This window comes from Colias croceus, chromosome Z (genome assembly GCF_905220415.1).
Source record: "Colias croceus chromosome Z, ilColCroc2.1".
Classification (NCBI taxonomy): domain Eukaryota; kingdom Metazoa; phylum Arthropoda; class Insecta; order Lepidoptera; family Pieridae; genus Colias; species Colias croceus.
Window position 1 is genome coordinate 4,525,122 of NC_059568.1, and position 19,632 is coordinate 4,544,753.

Genomic DNA, 19,632 nt, shown 5'->3' on the forward strand with positions numbered 1-19,632 from the left:
CTTCTCTAGTGCATTTAAAAGAAAATATCCGACACGAAATGGCAGCCATCACTGTGTCTACCTGCCAAGCTGTCATAAATAATTTTAGTGTTCGATTAAATGAGTGCCGTGAACGCAATGGACTGCATTTGGACGATATTATTTTTAAGAAATAAATTCCCATATTATGCACTTTAATAATTAATAAACATTTTTTCAATACACCGCTTACTTTTTTTTTATTCATCCACAAAATATAAACTTTCTTTTGAGACACCCTGTATAATAAAAAAATACGAATATAATATTTGCATTTTTATTTATTTTATTAAGATCGGTAATCATCATCATCACTAGCTTCTATACATTCCATTGCTGGAAAAAGGCCTCCTCTCACATACGATCGGGAATAGCTGCATAAAAATCGTTAATAGCTTCACAGCCGTTTTTATGGGTCGGTAATTGCAACAATCGACTAAGTCACATTGTAAATTATTTTTAACAAGATAATCCTTTATTAGAATGTATTTGCTTCAATAAAAACATTTTTTATACATAACACTAGCATATAAAATGAAACTATAAATCTAAGAACCAGTATATTTAAAAATATGGTTGATTTTGAAATTGCCTTAGAGGGGTCGTTAATACCTGCGTTTACCTTAGTTGACAAAAAGTTGTTGCATTGCATTTTAATCCAGTATTCGTTTAGAATTGCATTTAATCCAGTATTCGTTGAGAATTTTCGTTAGTTTGAACGTTGTCAATTTTGCTACTGATTTAAAAGTGAACATGGATTGTGAAATAGTTTCACTTGAAGTAAATCTTGGACCTTGCCATCATCATGTGGTTCATATGCCGGGAGATGGTTCCTGCCTCTTTCATTCCTTGACATATTTAATGTGTGAAGAAATAGACTTTGAAGTGGCGTTGCAAGTCAGGACTGCTATTGTGCGATATGTTGTAAACCACTGGGATGAACTACAATTGTATACTTGTGCCGACAATGGGGAAACCTATCATGATTCCGATTGTTATTCACGGGATATGTTGAATAGCAATACTTATGGCGGTACCTCCGAACTTATGGCTGCTGCAGCTCTTTATCCATTCACTTTTGAAGTCTATCAAGATAATATTTTAAGAGGAACTTTTTCTCGTATCGGCGGGCCTGTAAAACGTTTGCGATTCAGTGGAAGTTTTTTAAGTGGTCACTACGACGTTCTTGTTCCGATGACTGTTTCTCAAACATCAAATAACGTAGTTTCCACTTCGAAGAAAGCAGGGAGACCTAAAAAAAATAAGCGAGGAAGACCTAAAACTTCAGATTTATCACGAAATGAACAAATTCGACAAGCTGCAGCCAACTACCGTAAAAATCATCCTGAAGAAAGAAAAAATACAGTCCTAAGTTATACTCAATCACACGCTGAACAACATCGCGAATCCGTAGCGCGATATTCAGCTTCACATCCGGAGGTCAACCGACAGGCAGTTGCACGATACTCGGCTACTCATCCGGAGTTTCACCGTGAGGCAGTTGCACGATACTCAGCCTCACATCCAGAACTAAACCGCGAAGTAGCTAGTCGTAAAAGATCAAATGAAAAATTACAATTTAAAATAAAAAATGTTGAGCGAATAATAAAAAGTTTAAGTTCTAAAATAAACGACAGACTGGAGGCAGAAAGACTTATTAAATGGTCTCTTTACAATAGACAACAAACATTGGGGAGTCTATTAAAAACAGCTGAAAAAATAAAGAATATATGTGTGTCGGCTTTAGAAAAGTTAAGAGAATGTCCTGAAAATATAACTATTTATGAAAAACTGGAAATGTTTCTGGGAAAACTTGAGCATCGAAATAACCAAGAACCATTTTATGGAGAGTACACGTATAAAGTTTACACTAACCAAAACGCAATCGCAATTGATGATACCGGCAAAGCTGTCTTTGAAAAAACGAAAAAGCATGGTAAAGGTCTAGTCTGGAGTTGTAATGATGCCATATGTGCTTTGGATGAACACTTACTATTTAAACTAAAAAAAATATTTGAAGAATTCAACTGTAAATCACCAGCAGAAATGTATCCGCTCTATTTGAACAGACGTCTCAAGGCTAATATTTCTTACATTAACAATGTAAAGTCTCATTCACCACGATTAAGAACGTTAATCAGAGAAATGTATCAGCTACAAAGTGATTGCGATACGTTAAAAGAAATTGATACTGCATTAGAAACTGTAAACGTGGAGAAAATAAAAAAATTAGACGAAAATCACGTACCTGGGACTGTAGCCGTTGAAAGCTCCGAACATCAAGAAATTGTGGAAGATTATATCATCAAAGAGTTTAAAGATGCATTTAAATTACTTTCTAAGAAAAGTTTAGATACACCTAAATTAGAATGTATGTCTTGTAATAAACTTTACTGTTCAAAGGATATTTCTAATCTAAATCGTTTAAGAAAGCCTATTTCTACAAGTGTTTGGTCACAGCTTATTGAATACTATAGTTCTAAAAATATGGATCATAGCCTACATATATGCCATACATGTCTCACAAAAATTCGGGCTAACCAAATTCCAGCTACTTGTGTACTTAATGATTTATTTGTCGATACGATTCCATCGGAGATAAACCAATTGAATGATTACGAAAAGATATTAATCCAGCGTGCAAAAGCTTTCCAAGTGGTTGTATCAATGAATCCAGTAGCGAACAAATCCTTGCCGAACCGAGAAATGGTGAAAAAATGTAAAGGCAGAACTTTTCATCTACCTTTGCCTTTAGAGGAAACATTGAATAAATTACCGAAACCAGAAGATCCTATAAACATCAACCAAGAACTTTACATAATGATACGAGGACGACCAACAAAATCTAAGATTATTTGGGAAGATATAGTTGACATTAATAAAGTTTATGCCGCACTCTGTTACCTGAGACAAGTAAACCCACTTTACTCTGAAATAAAATTACCAAATGTCCCTAATCATTTATTTCAAACAATCAATGAAAATTTACAACATGTAGTCGAAACGAATGATAATAATCAGGATGAAAATAATATAAATGCTTTAGATACATTTTTGACACAGGTAACGGAGGACAGTAACTTAATAGATTATGAGCAATATACCATATACCCATTGTATGAAAAAAGAAGAAATGCATTAATTTCAGATCTCTATCAAATGAAGACAGTTAATACAACACCTATATATTCCACAGACAAAGATCTTGATGTTAAATGTTTTCCTTATTTGTACCCAAATGGAAAATACGGTCAGTTTCATACACGTCCACAGAAGCTAACGTCAAGTGAATATATTAAAGCCAGATTGATGTCAAAATATTCACGATTCAGATTAGATCAACAATATTTATTTTTTTTACTGCACGACACGAATGTCCGCCAATTGAATTCGGGAATATTTTATAAAATGAATACAGTCAATCAAAAACAAAAAATAACTGTTGAACAGTATTTACAAAAGTTAAATAATGATGAATTAGAAGGAGATCTGACTGCTATATTCGCTAGGTTGAGAAATACTGAACAGTATTGGAAAAAACCCAGAAACGACGTGAACTGCATGACACAACACTATGGACCAGCCACTTGGTTCCTCACTATGAGCCCGTCGGAATGGTTGTGGGACGATTTAAGAGAATACTTACTGGAAGTAAACTCGAGTGAGATGGCCAATAAGACAACAAGTGAATTAGTAGCCCTAGATCCGGTATCCACTTCTCGTTTTATTGATAATATATTTCATGCAACATTAGATTTTCTCACTTCTGCCAGTAAACCTCTTGGAGAAATAGAGCATTACTTTTGGAGGCGTGAGTATCAGTCTCGTGGAGCCCAACATTTTCATTTGATGTTGTGGGTGAAAGGAGCTCCTGTGCTTCATGATTCACCAATCGATGAGGTGGCAGCTTTTATTTCAAAGTATGTTACATGTGAAATACCTAAAAAAAATCTTGCACCAACTCTTCACCAACGAGTCGTAGAATACCAAACTCACAAACATAATAAATATTGTATGAGAAGAAAAAAAATAAAGAAAGGATTTATATCAGTGTGTCGATTTGGTTTCCCACGGCCTGTTACTGATACTCTTACTATTAGAGATACAGTTGAATCAGTCGCGGCCAGAAAAGCTCTTTGTCCAAACAAACGTTTATATAATATTGTACGCAAAAAGGAATTTGAGATGATAAATGATTACAATCCATCGGTATTACTCGCATGGAACGGCAATATTGATATTCAATATGTAGGAGAAAAAACTGCTATACTAAACTACTACGTCACTAAATACACACCAAATCAGAAAAGACACACGCGCTGATTGATTTCGATGACATAAACTCTACAAAGAGCTTGAGAAGTCGATTGTTTAACATCGGGCTAAGAATGTTGTCAAATCGCGAGTGCGGTGCATTAGAGGCTAGTGATACGTTGTTGAGTATCCCATTGTATGCCACTGATCCCCAGACGACAATTAGGTGGCTAGATGTCAACATGAACCGCAATCGGAGAGTCAAGTCTAAAACAGAAATGACAATGCTAAATCCTGATTCCACAAACATATATTACGAATCGTGGATAGACGATAAATATCCAGCTAGGCCAGTAGAGTTAAAAAATGTAAACTTGTATAATTTCTCTAAATTCTATGATGTCGTGAAAACACGCCCAGTTTCTAAAAAAGCAGAATATTATACGTTAGAGGGAGGGAAAACTTTTTTAAAGAAAAGAGACAGACCTTATCTTATAAACTTTTACATGTACGATGTTGAACAAATGCCTGAAAAGTATTACTTTTCAATGCTTTTATTGTTTAAACCATGGCGTAACTTACAAGAATTAAAAATGGGATTTGAATCATACACTGAGGCTTTCAACTTTGCAAAAGATGATATGAAAAATGAACTGAGACATGTCAATTTACGCATTGAATTACAAAATCAATTACAAAAGGCTTTCGAAATGGTGGAGACTAAATTAGCCGAACTAAATGAGGAGATTGAAAATGATGATGAAGATATAGGTCCTGATAATCCCTTAGATTTTGAGGCGCTTGAAGCGGTTAATGCGATGGATGACTTTAATAATATAAATAATGACGGAGATGAAAATAATTTAGATGAAATGATAAGTAAACTTAATAGAGATCAAAAGAGTGTGTTTAATATGGTAACGGAAACTATGTCCAATGAAAGCGAAATTCTTCGTTGTTTTATAAGTGGTACTGGTGGGACAGGTAAAAGTTTTATCATCAAAATTCTTAAAATTTGGGTACAGAAACATTTAAATAAAAAAGTAGCTGTAGCTGCTCCAACGGGTATTGCGGCCTTTAATGTTAATGGATTAACGATTCATAGATTGTTGCAATTGCCAGTTGAACACAAACAAACGCCCAAATACAGGCCACTTTCTGATGAGGTTCTTCAAGTTCTGCGGTCGGATTTAAAAGACGTTGTTCTATTCATAATCGATGAAGTATCAATGATATCAAATATCACTTTGGCTTATATACATATGCGACTGGCAGAAATATTTGATACCATCGATGAAGAAAACGGGTGGTTTGGTAAACGGAATATCGTGGTGTTTGGAGATCTTTTACAGCTCCCACCTGTTAGGGAAAATTCTCCTTTCATAAAACTATCATCTCGAGAAGTTACAAAACTAATAGGTGCTCTTAATTTTCCAAATCTGTGGGAAGACCTTTTCAAATACCAGGAGTTGACACAGAATATGCGGCAGTTGAATGATATGAAGTTCGTAGAAATGCTTCTAAGAATAAGAATAGGTATCACTACAGAAGAAGACCGCCATATATTATCCGAACGTTTAATTACACTGAAATCAGGTTCTAACGAGGGTAGATTACACGAAATAGCTGAATGTCTCAATCAGCTTCCTGCAGATACAGTTTGTTTGTTACCAACTAGGAATATGGCTCAGCAACTAAATGATGCCATGTTGCAAGCTATTCCTAATCAGGAAATTACACTTAAAGCCACAGATAGTGTCGATTGTCCCAGATATCTTGTGAAAAGAGCTCGCGAGTCTATTGAAAAGTATGAGGAGGATGCTTCCATGACAGCAGGCTTAGAAAAAACTATAGTTATTAAAAAAGGAGTGAAAGTAATGCTTAAACGAAATATAGACGTTTCTTTGGGTCTTGTCAATGGTGCTATAGGCATTGTTGACAAAGTAGAATGGGATCCGAACGACAAGAATAAAGCAAGAAGAGTTGTTATAATTTTTAATAACGGTCTTAGACATGAACTCGCACCTGTAAAATCAAAATTTGAAATTATCAATAGAGCATTCGTTCATCGTGAACAGTTTCCAATCTGTGTCGCGTATGCTATCACCATACACAAAAGCCAAGGACTTAGTTTAAATAATGCTCTCATTGATATTGGGTCATCAACGTTCTCTTGTGGGCAGGCTTATGTAGCACTCTCTAGAGTGACTAATTTGCAAGGTGTTCACCTTATAAATATTGACTTTAGTAGTATTAAAGCACAACAGTCAGCTATAGTCGAATATAATCGCCTAAGAACCAAGTATCGCCCTGATCTATCACTTATTATAAACAGTAAATCAACAAAGAAAAAAGGCAAAGATAGAGAGTGGGCTATAAAAAAAGGCGTCTCTGATGTGCAAGAAATACACCCCAAAAAAAGAAGAAAAAAATAAAAAAAAATTTTGTTACGTAAACAACTTACAAAAAGAAATGAAATCCCACCAAAAACATTTTCATGTAAAATGTTGCCAAGACGAGCCCATATGACTCGCACTGTCAAAAAGTTATCAGATCTCATGTAGAGCCAAGCTTCTAACACTACACGCCCTAACTCTACAAGGCCTAACTTCACAAACTCTACACCTTAGTCAAAATATGTGGCTTGGCCGTTCGTTACTACAAGAACTATTGTATAACACAAAAGTAATGCACAGTGAATTAATTTTTCACCTTACGCCGATGTGAATGTAGCGAAATGGCCAAGCCACATATTTTGACTAAGGTGTAGAGTTTGTGAAGTTAGGCCTTGTAGAGTTAGGGCGTGTAGTGTTAGAAGCTTGGCTCTACATGAGATCTGATAACTTTTTGACAGTGCGAGTCATATGGGCTCGTCTTGGCAACATTTTACATGAAAATGTTTTTGGTGGGATGAAATTTTTCCGGGAAAATTGATCTCTAGGAGAGGTGATATAAATTGGCCTCCACGCAGCCCTGATTTAACTCCCATGGACTTTTTCTTGTGGGGGTATCTTAAATCTAAAGTGTATGCCAAAAAACCAACTTCTCTAGTGCATTTAAAAGAAAATATCCGACACGAAATGGCAGCCATCACTGTGTCTACCTGCCAAGCTGTCATAAATAATTTTAGTGTTCGATTAAATGAGTGCCGTGAACGCAATGGACTGCATTTGGACGATATTATTTTTAAGAAATAAATTCCCATATTATGCACTTTAATAATTAATAAACATTTTTTCAATACACCGCTTACTTTTTTTTTATTCATCCACAAAATATAAACTTTCTTTTGAGACACCCTGTATAATAAAAAAATACGAATATAATATTTGCATTTTTATTTATTTTATTAAGATCGGTAATCATCATCATCACTAGCTTCTATACATTCCATTGCTGGAAAAAGGCCTCCTCTCACATACGATCGGGAATAGCTGCATAAAAATCGTTAATAGCTTCACAGCCGTTTTTATGGGTCGGTAATTGCAACAATCGACTAAGTCACATTGTAAATTATTTTTAACAAGATAATCCTTTATTAGAATGTATTTGCTTCAATAAAAACATTTTTTATACATAACACTAGCATATAAAATGAAACTATAAATCTAAGAACCAGTATATTTAAAAATATGGTTGATTTTGAAATTGCCTTAGAGGGGTCGTTAATACCTGCGTTTACCTTAGTTGACAAAAAGTTGTTGCATTGCATTTTAATCCAGTATTCGTTTAGAATTGCATTTAATCCAGTATTCGTTGAGAATTTTCGTTAGTTTGAACGTTGTCAATTTTGCTACTGATTTAAAAGTGAACATGGATTGTGAAATAGTTTCACTTGAAGTAAATCTTGGACCTTGCCATCATCATGTGGTTCATATGCCGGGAGATGGTTCCTGCCTCTTTCATTCCTTGACATATTTAATGTGTGAAGAAATAGACTTTGAAGTGGCGTTGCAAGTCAGGACTGCTATTGTGCGATATGTTGTAAACCACTGGGATGAACTACAATTGTATACTTGTGCCGACAATGGGGAAACCTATCATGATTCCGATTGTTATTCACGGGATATGTTGAATAGCAATACTTATGGCGGTACCTCCGAACTTATGGCTGCTGCAGCTCTTTATCCATTCACTTTTGAAGTCTATCAAGATAATATTTTAAGAGGAACTTTTTCTCGTATCGGCGGGCCTGTAAAACGTTTGCGATTCAGTGGAAGTTTTTTAAGTGGTCACTACGACGTTCTTGTTCCGATGACTGTTTCTCAAACATCAAATAACGTAGTTTCCACTTCGAAGAAAGCAGGGAGACCTAAAAAAAATAAGCGAGGAAGACCTAAAACTTCAGATTTATCACGAAATGAACAAATTCGACAAGCTGCAGCCAACTACCGTAAAAATCATCCTGAAGAAAGAAAAAATACAGTCCTAAGTTATACTCAATCACACGCTGAACAACATCGCGAATCCGTAGCGCGATATTCAGCTTCACATCCGGAGGTCAACCGACAGGCAGTTGCACGATACTCGGCTACTCATCCGGAGTTTCACCGTGAGGCAGTTGCACGATACTCAGCCTCACATCCAGAACTAAACCGCGAAGTAGCTAGTCGTAAAAGATCAAATGAAAAATTACAATTTAAAATAAAAAATGTTGAGCGAATAATAAAAAGTTTAAGTTCTAAAATAAACGACAGACTGGAGGCAGAAAGACTTATTAAATGGTCTCTTTACAATAGACAACAAACATTGGGGAGTCTATTAAAAACAGCTGAAAAAATAAAGAATATATGTGTGTCGGCTTTAGAAAAGTTAAGAGAATGTCCTGAAAATATAACTATTTATGAAAAACTGGAAATGTTTCTGGGAAAACTTGAGCATCGAAATAACCAAGAACCATTTTATGGAGAGTACACGTATAAAGTTTACACTAACCAAAACGCAATCGCAATTGATGATACCGGCAAAGCTGTCTTTGAAAAAACGAAAAAGCATGGTAAAGGTCTAGTCTGGAGTTGTAATGATGCCATATGTGCTTTGGATGAACACTTACTATTTAAACTAAAAAAAATATTTGAAGAATTCAACTGTAAATCACCAGCAGAAATGTATCCGCTCTATTTGAACAGACGTCTCAAGGCTAATATTTCTTACATTAACAATGTAAAGTCTCATTCACCACGATTAAGAACGTTAATCAGAGAAATGTATCAGCTACAAAGTGATTGCGATACGTTAAAAGAAATTGATACTGCATTAGAAACTGTAAACGTGGAGAAAATAAAAAAATTAGACGAAAATCACGTACCTGGGACTGTAGCCGTTGAAAGCTCCGAACATCAAGAAATTGTGGAAGATTATATCATCAAAGAGTTTAAAGATGCATTTAAATTACTTTCTAAGAAAAGTTTAGATACACCTAAATTAGAATGTATGTCTTGTAATAAACTTTACTGTTCAAAGGATATTTCTAATCTAAATCGTTTAAGAAAGCCTATTTCTACAAGTGTTTGGTCACAGCTTATTGAATACTATAGTTCTAAAAATATGGATCATAGCCTACATATATGCCATACATGTCTCACAAAAATTCGGGCTAACCAAATTCCAGCTACTTGTGTACTTAATGATTTATTTGTCGATACGATTCCATCGGAGATAAACCAATTGAATGATTACGAAAAGATATTAATCCAGCGTGCAAAAGCTTTCCAAGTGGTTGTATCAATGAATCCAGTAGCGAACAAATCCTTGCCGAACCGAGAAATGGTGAAAAAATGTAAAGGCAGAACTTTTCATCTACCTTTGCCTTTAGAGGAAACATTGAATAAATTACCGAAACCAGAAGATCCTATAAACATCAACCAAGAACTTTACATAATGATACGAGGACGACCAACAAAATCTAAGATTATTTGGGAAGATATAGTTGACATTAATAAAGTTTATGCCGCACTCTGTTACCTGAGACAAGTAAACCCACTTTACTCTGAAATAAAATTACCAAATGTCCCTAATCATTTATTTCAAACAATCAATGAAAATTTACAACATGTAGTCGAAACGAATGATAATAATCAGGATGAAAATAATATAAATGCTTTAGATACATTTTTGACACAGGTAACGGAGGACAGTAACTTAATAGATTATGAGCAATATACCATATACCCATTGTATGAAAAAAGAAGAAATGCATTAATTTCAGATCTCTATCAAATGAAGACAGTTAATACAACACCTATATATTCCACAGACAAAGATCTTGATGTTAAATGTTTTCCTTATTTGTACCCAAATGGAAAATACGGTCAGTTTCATACACGTCCACAGAAGCTAACGTCAAGTGAATATATTAAAGCCAGATTGATGTCAAAATATTCACGATTCAGATTAGATCAACAATATTTATTTTTTTTACTGCACGACACGAATGTCCGCCAATTGAATTCGGGAATATTTTATAAAATGAATACAGTCAATCAAAAACAAAAAATAACTGTTGAACAGTATTTACAAAAGTTAAATAATGATGAATTAGAAGGAGATCTGACTGCTATATTCGCTAGGTTGAGAAATACTGAACAGTATTGGAAAAAACCCAGAAACGACGTGAACTGCATGACACAACACTATGGACCAGCCACTTGGTTCCTCACTATGAGCCCGTCGGAATGGTTGTGGGACGATTTAAGAGAATACTTACTGGAAGTAAACTCGAGTGAGATGGCCAATAAGACAACAAGTGAATTAGTAGCCCTAGATCCGGTATCCACTTCTCGTTTTATTGATAATATATTTCATGCAACATTAGATTTTCTCACTTCTGCCAGTAAACCTCTTGGAGAAATAGAGCATTACTTTTGGAGGCGTGAGTATCAGTCTCGTGGAGCCCAACATTTTCATTTGATGTTGTGGGTGAAAGGAGCTCCTGTGCTTCATGATTCACCAATCGATGAGGTGGCAGCTTTTATTTCAAAGTATGTTACATGTGAAATACCTAAAAAAAATCTTGCACCAACTCTTCACCAACGAGTCGTAGAATACCAAACTCACAAACATAATAAATATTGTATGAGAAGAAAAAAAATAAAGAAAGGATTTATATCAGTGTGTCGATTTGGTTTCCCACGGCCTGTTACTGATACTCTTACTATTAGAGATACAGTTGAATCAGTCGCGGCCAGAAAAGCTCTTTGTCCAAACAAACGTTTATATAATATTGTACGCAAAAAGGAATTTGAGATGATAAATGATTACAATCCATCGGTATTACTCGCATGGAACGGCAATATTGATATTCAATATGTAGGAGAAAAAACTGCTATACTAAACTACTACGTCACTAAATACACAACAAAATCAGAAAAGACACACGCGCTGATTGATTTCGATGACATAAACTCTACAAAGAGCTTGAGAAGTCGATTGTTTAACATCGGGCTAAGAATGTTGTCAAATCGCGAGTGCGGTGCATTAGAGGCTAGTGATACGTTGTTGAGTATCCCATTGTATGCCACTGATCCCCAGACGACAATTAGGTGGCTAGATGTCAACATGAACCGCAATCGGAGAGTCAAGTCTAAAACAGAAATGACAATGCTAAATCCTGATTCCACAAACATATATTACGAATCGTGGATAGACGATAAATATCCAGCTAGGCCAGTAGAGTTAAAAAATGTAAACTTGTATAATTTCTCTAAATTCTATGATGTCGTGAAAACACGCCCAGTTTCTAAAAAAGCAGAATATTATACGTTAGAGGGAGGGAAAACTTTTTTAAAGAAAAGAGACAGACCTTATCTTATAAACTTTTACATGTACGATGTTGAACAAATGCCTGAAAAGTATTACTTTTCAATGCTTTTATTGTTTAAACCATGGCGTAACTTACAAGAATTAAAAATGGGATTTGAATCATACACTGAGGCTTTCAACTTTGCAAAAGATGATATGAAAAATGAACTGAGACATGTCAATTTACGCATTGAATTACAAAATCAATTACAAAAGGCTTTCGAAATGGTGGAGACTAAATTAGCCGAACTAAATGAGGAGATTGAAAATGATGATGAAGATATAGGTCCTGATAATCCCTTAGATTTTGAGGCGCTTGAAGCGGTTAATGCGATGGATGACTTTAATAATATAAATAATGACGGAGATGAAAATAATTTAGATGAAATGATAAGTAAACTTAATAGAGATCAAAAGAGTGTGTTTAATATGGTAACGGAAACTATGTCCAATGAAAGCGAAATTCTTCGTTGTTTTATAAGTGGTACTGGTGGGACAGGTAAAAGTTTTATCATCAAAATTCTTAAAATTTGGGTACAGAAACATTTAAATAAAAAAGTAGCTGTAGCTGCTCCAACGGGTATTGCGGCCTTTAATGTTAATGGATTAACGATTCATAGATTGTTGCAATTGCCAGTTGAACACAAACAAACGCCCAAATACAGGCCACTTTCTGATGAGGTTCTTCAAGTTCTGCGGTCGGATTTAAAAGACGTTGTTCTATTCATAATCGATGAAGTATCAATGATATCAAATATCACTTTGGCTTATATACATATGCGACTGGCAGAAATATTTGATACCATCGATGAAGAAAACGGGTGGTTTGGTAAACGGAATATCGTGGTGTTTGGAGATCTTTTACAGCTCCCACCTGTTAGGGAAAATTCTCCTTTCATAAAACTATCATCTCGAGAAGTTACAAAACTAATAGGTGCTCTTAATTTTCCAAATCTGTGGGAAGACCTTTTCAAATACCAGGAGTTGACACAGAATATGCGGCAGTTGAATGATATGAAGTTCGTAGAAATGCTTCTAAGAATAAGAATAGGTATCACTACAGAAGAAGACCGCCATATATTATCCGAACGTTTAATTACACTGAAATCAGGTTCTAACGAGGGTAGATTACACGAAATAGCTGAATGTCTCAATCAGCTTCCTGCAGATACAGTTTGTTTGTTACCAACTAGGAATATGGCTCAGCAACTAAATGATGCCATGTTGCAAGCTATTCCTAATCAGGAAATTACACTTAAAGCCACAGATAGTGTCGATTGTCCCAGATATCTTGTGAAAAGAGCTCGCGAGTCTATTGAAAAGTATGAGGAGGATGCTTCCATGACAGCAGGCTTAGAAAAAACTATAGTTATTAAAAAAGGAGTGAAAGTAATGCTTAAACGAAATATAGACGTTTCTTTGGGTCTTGTCAATGGTGCTATAGGCATTGTTGACAAAGTAGAATGGGATCCGAACGACAAGAATAAAGCAAGAAGAGTTGTTATAATTTTTAATAACGGTCTTAGACATGAACTCGCACCTGTAAAATCAAAATTTGAAATTATCAATAGAGCATTCGTTCATCGTGAACAGTTTCCAATCTGTGTCGCGTATGCTATCACCATACACAAAAGCCAAGGACTTAGTTTAAATAATGCTCTCATTGATATTGGGTCATCAACGTTCTCTTGTGGGCAGGCTTATGTAGCACTCTCTAGAGTGACTAATTTGCAAGGTGTTCACCTTATAAATATTGACTTTAGTAGTATTAAAGCACAACAGTCAGCTATAGTCGAATATAATCGCCTAAGAACCAAGTATCGCCCTGATCTATCACTTATTATAAACAGTAAATCAACAAAGAAAAAAGGCAAAGATAGAGAGTGGGCTATAAAAAAAGGCGTCTCTGATGTGCAAGAAATACACCCCAAAAAAAGAAGAAAAAAATAAAAAAAAATTTTGTTACGTAAACAACTTACAAAAAGAAATGAAATCCCACCAAAAACATTTTCATGTAAAATGTTGCCAAGACGAGCCCATATGACTCGCACTGTCAAAAAGTTATCAGATCTCATGTAGAGCCAAGCTTCTAACACTACACGCCCTAACTCTACAAGGCCTAACTTCACAAACTCTACACCTTAGTCAAAATATGTGGCTTGGCCGTTCGTTACTACAAGAACTATTGTATAACACAAAAGTAATGCACAGTGAATTAATTTTTCACCTTACGCCGATGTGAATGTAGCGAAATGGCCAAGCCACATATTTTGACTAAGGTGTAGAGTTTGTGAAGTTAGGCCTTGTAGAGTTAGGGCGTGTAGTGTTAGAAGCTTGGCTCTACATGAGATCTGATAACTTTTTGACAGTGCGAGTCATATGGGCTCGTCTTGGCAACATTTTACATGAAAATGTTTTTGGTGGGATCACATTGTCCCATACAATCCTTACTAATATTGTTATCAGAAAAGATATTGTTTATTGTCTATACTTCTAATGGATAAACTCAAAAAATGGAAATAAGATTATTATTTTGAACATCTCCAATCTGATTTATTAAGCAATCCCACGACCAATTGTTTCCCTTCTTTCACAGATTTTAAAATTATGTCCTCAATTTAGAAATAATTATAAGTAATGCTTTTATGTATATATTACTATTACTATTTAACCTGAACCTAAACATTAATTAACCCTCTGTCCACAAAAGACAAACCTGTCTAGATATATTAAGCGAGCGATTACCCCTAATGGAACGGTTAGACCGACATCGATTCGATCAGCCATTGACATTGATTAACGTTGACAAGATTCCGTTTACCACAAAACGTAGATTGGAACGCATTCATCAGGTAAATGGCCGACAAACAGTTTGTGAAGGCAACTGTTAAGGTATTTGAAACAGTGGTAAAATAGAAATATAAGGTACATCGCGACCGATATTCGACCAAAGATAGATAAGCGTGAATTTTGTTAATAACGTTAATAGACTCATGGAAACGCCCATAAAAACCGTCATTGTTGGAGATTTTAATTTAAGCAATATAGTTTGGCCAAACCAAAACAGCTACAACACCGCCGCTGCATCTTACAGAAACGGTAACTCTCATGTTAATATTCTGATGGATTTCATAGCTTTAAATGGATTTTCCCAATATAATAATATTGTTAATAATAGAGGAAGGATTCTAGATTTGATATTGTCAAACTTAAATATAAGTAATGTTGAAGTAAGTGATGTAATACTCTCGATACTTGATCCAATGCATCCACCTTTGATATTTGCGGTTTCTCAATTAGATTTGAAATATATTTCGCGAAATAAAGATGAACGATTTAACTTTTTTAAGGCACAGTATGATCTTATTGCTGAAGAATTAAGCACTATTGAATGGGATAACGAATTTAAAACTTGTTTCGATGTCAACGAGGTTGTGACTACCTTTTATGGTATTTTACGCAAAACTATTGTTAAGTTTGTTCCTAAAGTTAAAAGTCATAATAATAAATATCCTGTATGGTACACAAAATCCTTAATTCGATTGCTTCGTCAAAAATATAAATATCGTATCAGAGTAAAAACATTTAACAACCCCCTAGATTTAATCACTTATGAAACTCTTAAAAAAGATTGTACTAAACTCATATCCTCGTGTTATTCTACTTATTTATCTAACTTGGAATCTTCTATAAAATCAAACCCAAAATTATTGTGGTCGTATGTGAAAAATAAAAGATCAAACTCTGGAACATATCCTACTCCTATGAAGTTAGGTAATAGCTCGGCAACGGATGGCACACAAATTTGCAATATGTTCGCCGACTATTTTTCTTCGGTATATGAGACTAGCTCACAACATAATGGTGATATGAACTCAATGACTCACAACGCTACTTCTTATCTGCAATCATTAACTATCAATCAAGATTTGGTATTCAAAGCATTAAAGAGACTAGACCAAAAAAAAGGTGCCGGTTCAGATGCAATACCGCATGTATTTGCCAAAAAATGTGCTAAGGAATTATGTTATCCATTAACTGTTATATATAATTTATCACTTAAACAAAGTATTTTTCCATCAGCTTGGAAGGAGTCGATCATAGTTCCAATTCCTAAAACGGGCGACGCGAATCTGATCAACAATTACCGACCTATATCAATCCTATCTGTTTTTGGTAAGGTATTTGAAAGTCTTATCTGCCCAATTATCACTTCCCATATCAAACAATCGGTCAGCAGGTTTCAGCATGGTTTCACAAAAAATAGATCCACCAGCACAAATCTTCTACTTTATCTCGAATGTCTTGTAGAGGCTGTTGAAGCGCATACTTGTGTTGACGTCATATACACAGATTTCTGCAAGGCATTCGATAAAGTTGATCACAATATATTGATCCAAAAGTTACACAACATAGGTATTGGCGGTGGTCTGTTGGGATGGTTTTCGAGTTATCTTTTGGGTCGCTATTCTAGAGTAGTGGTAAACGGTTTTGCCTCTGAGCCCTTTTCAACTAAATCCGGAGTTCCACAAGGGTCCCACTTAGGCCCCATTTTATTTAATATATTCATAAATGACCTCCCACTTAACTTAAAGTACTCAAAAATATTTTTATTTGCAGATGACCTTAAAATTCTGAGAACAATTAAATCAACCACTGATAGTACTCTTCTCCAAAAGGACATAAACTCTTTGGCAGAATGGTGTAACATCAACAAAATGAAACTTAACTCAGAAAAATGCTACCATATACGATTTAGCAGACATAGAAGTAGAGGCATTATTGCACCCAGTTACCAGATTAATAATCATATCTTAGCAACAGTAGATAAAATAAAAGACTTAGGTGTTTATTTCGATGCAAAACTTAATTTTCACGCCCACTTCAACAATATAATTAATAACGGTTTCAAAATGTTGGGCTTTTTACTGAGAACTTGTAAAAATTTTAGGAACCCTCTCACAAAAATTACCCTCTTTAATGCCCTAGTCAGAAGCAAATTAGAATATTGCAGCGTAATATGGAATCCAAAATACAAGATTCATATTAACAATATTGAACGCATTCAAAAAAGATTTTTGTGGCATCTAGCGTATAGTTGCAACGTAGCCAAAAAAATTCGTAGTTACTCAGAACGTCTTGATTATTTTAAAATACGAACACTTTATCAGAGGAGGAAGGTTTTGGATCAGGTCTTTTTACATAAATTGGTGAATGGGTCAATCGATTGTGCGTCATTGGTATCTCAGCTTAACTTTAAAGTTCCAGTCAGATTGCCTAGAAATTCTAATAATATGCCGTTCCATACAAAATTCCACAATAGTAATCTAGGCCATTATTCAGGCATTTCTCGCCTTACCAAAGAATATAATAATATAGTTTCTGGCAATAATAAGACTATTGACATTTTCTCAAATACTGTACATAAATTTAAAAAGGAATTGCTCTCGATTGAACCTTTGCCAAAACCCAGTTGATCAAATGTAGTTTTCTTTTAACATTAATTTGATTATTTTGCCGTCAAAATTGGATTTATGTTTTATGTATTATGTATATGTGTATTTTTTACCTAATCTGCAGTTAGCTGCAGACTGTGTGTCTTAGATTTGGATTTAATGTTGTATTTGTTAGTGGTGGTTGCCTATAATTGTGACAGCACTATGTCTACGATTGTAATTACTTTAATGCTTTTATCTCTGTATCAGTGTATGTCATGTTGGTGATCCTTAATGAAATAAATAAATAAATAAATAAATTTAATTTTAAATTTAAAGTTTGTTTTACAAGCAGTTCATTATAATAGCAAGAGCCCAAGAAAGTCAGACCTTCGTTATTTTATAAAAGCTGAAAGTTCATATTAGATTTATGAACAAGGCAATGGATTTTGTAACCAATTTTACTATTAGAAAGGTACATCGAAGCGCTTTCAATTTAAAATACTTAGTGGTGTACTTTATAAATAAACTGCTAGGGTATATATAATAGATTTTTAAATTCTTTGATGTTCTTTCTTCTTACAGTGAAAGATATTGAACTATTAGTATGTATCTGAGGTTTGATGGTACTTAATTAAGTTCATCGGAAGCGAAACTATCAAAATAACGTCAGTTCTAAGAAAACATTATCCAGAAACCCTCAATCATATTATCGTCCCATTTCTACATGAGGGAGTGTTACATACTAAAAATATCGAGATTCCGGCAGGTGTACTCGTGCCAATAATATTGGTTTTATTTACCTGATATACAATATTTGCATATCAAAGCGGATCGGACCCTATACATTCTTTGTGTGAGCTGAAACTTTGGTCTTTGCATAATGACAAACCGTCGAATGCTCGTGATTTGCATCTAGCGTCTTTTCAAATGCAAATAGTTTCTGAAAGGGTTCGTAAAATTTTAGCATAATTTGGTGGAATTGAAGGAATTTATTTTTCAATCTGTGTAACCTCTTCTTTATTTCTAAAAGTTTAAAGTTGGTACCTACAGCAATACGTTCTGTCTATAGTGCAAGGCTTTGACTGTTGCTTATTAAAATATAAAAGTATTATTGATACTGACTTCAACGGAAAAAAAACATACCTAATAATAATAAATCCTGCCAAGTCTTTATAATAATCTACTACCTACATCCATAAAAATTATAAAGAAGACTTGATTGACTTGACTTGATTTAAAATACTTTAACCGAAAAACTACAACTTGATAGAAAGATAATTTGGAACCTGAAAATAGACATATTGATGTGTTTTATTTCACAAAACCCACGGGATCGGGAACGGGTTTTCCTTTGACTACGTAGGCGGAACCGCGAGCGAATAACTAGTATGAGACGGGTTGCACTCTTTTCTATTATATTTATTTTAAATACAACTTCAAAGAATATCCTAATCGAAGGGAGTATTTAGAAGTTGTTTATAAACAACTTATCAATTACCAAGCACTGGTTTTTATCGCTCTTGTCAATTCAATTTTAAATGCGTAATTCATCGAATTAGATTATTAAGAAACACTCTGATTTAACAGAGTTGGACTGTTAAAATATGCAATAATCTGATTTATAAGATCAAAAAATCGTATGTGTATAATAAATAATTTAACATTGCTTGTAGTTAAAAGTTACAAAGAAAAACAATAAACTAAATTCATATAATTAAGATAGTTCTTTATTTAAGCTGCCTTTCAAACTTTTTTGTATGATCTCCAAGAAACATTGTAAATAAATTAAAGATGTTCTGGGATATTGCAGCAATCCATGTTTAATTATTATTATTTCAGTTACCTGTATCCTTCGGTATTTCAGCAGGAATTATAATTTATTTATGATCTTAAGGTTGGTTATAATTTATATTTTATTGAAGAATATTTATATTTATTAAGTCCTACCCTGTCTGTTTACTGATTAGTGCAAATCCCACTTCCTAGAGAGTGTTACGTCAAGATTGGTTGAGCCAAAAGTTCTTACTTCCAATGATATTATTATAGATTTGATTTATTATTATACTTCTCAGATTCGATGTGGGAGAGCGTTATTATGAGTATATTCTATTTTCAGTTTTGA

General features: G+C 34.4%; 2 protein-coding genes across 5 annotated transcripts in view; one reads left to right on the forward strand and one right to left on the reverse strand.

The window, feature by feature from the left end:
• LOC123705435 (carboxyl-terminal PDZ ligand of neuronal nitric oxide synthase protein) overlaps positions 1-19,632 on the reverse strand; it is a 171,167-nt gene that overhangs the window by 11,803 nt on the left and 139,732 nt on the right. The gene's annotated exons all lie outside the window — the stretch shown is intronic.
• On the forward strand, positions 15,074-17,811 carry LOC123705436. The gene is made up of 2 exons (XM_045654199.1): positions 15,074-16,248; positions 16,693-17,811. Exons 1-2 carry the CDS (start codon positions 15,195-15,197, stop codon positions 17,547-17,549), a joined length of 1,911 nt encoding a protein of 636 aa, XP_045510155.1. The 5' UTR covers positions 15,074-15,194; the 3' UTR covers positions 17,550-17,811.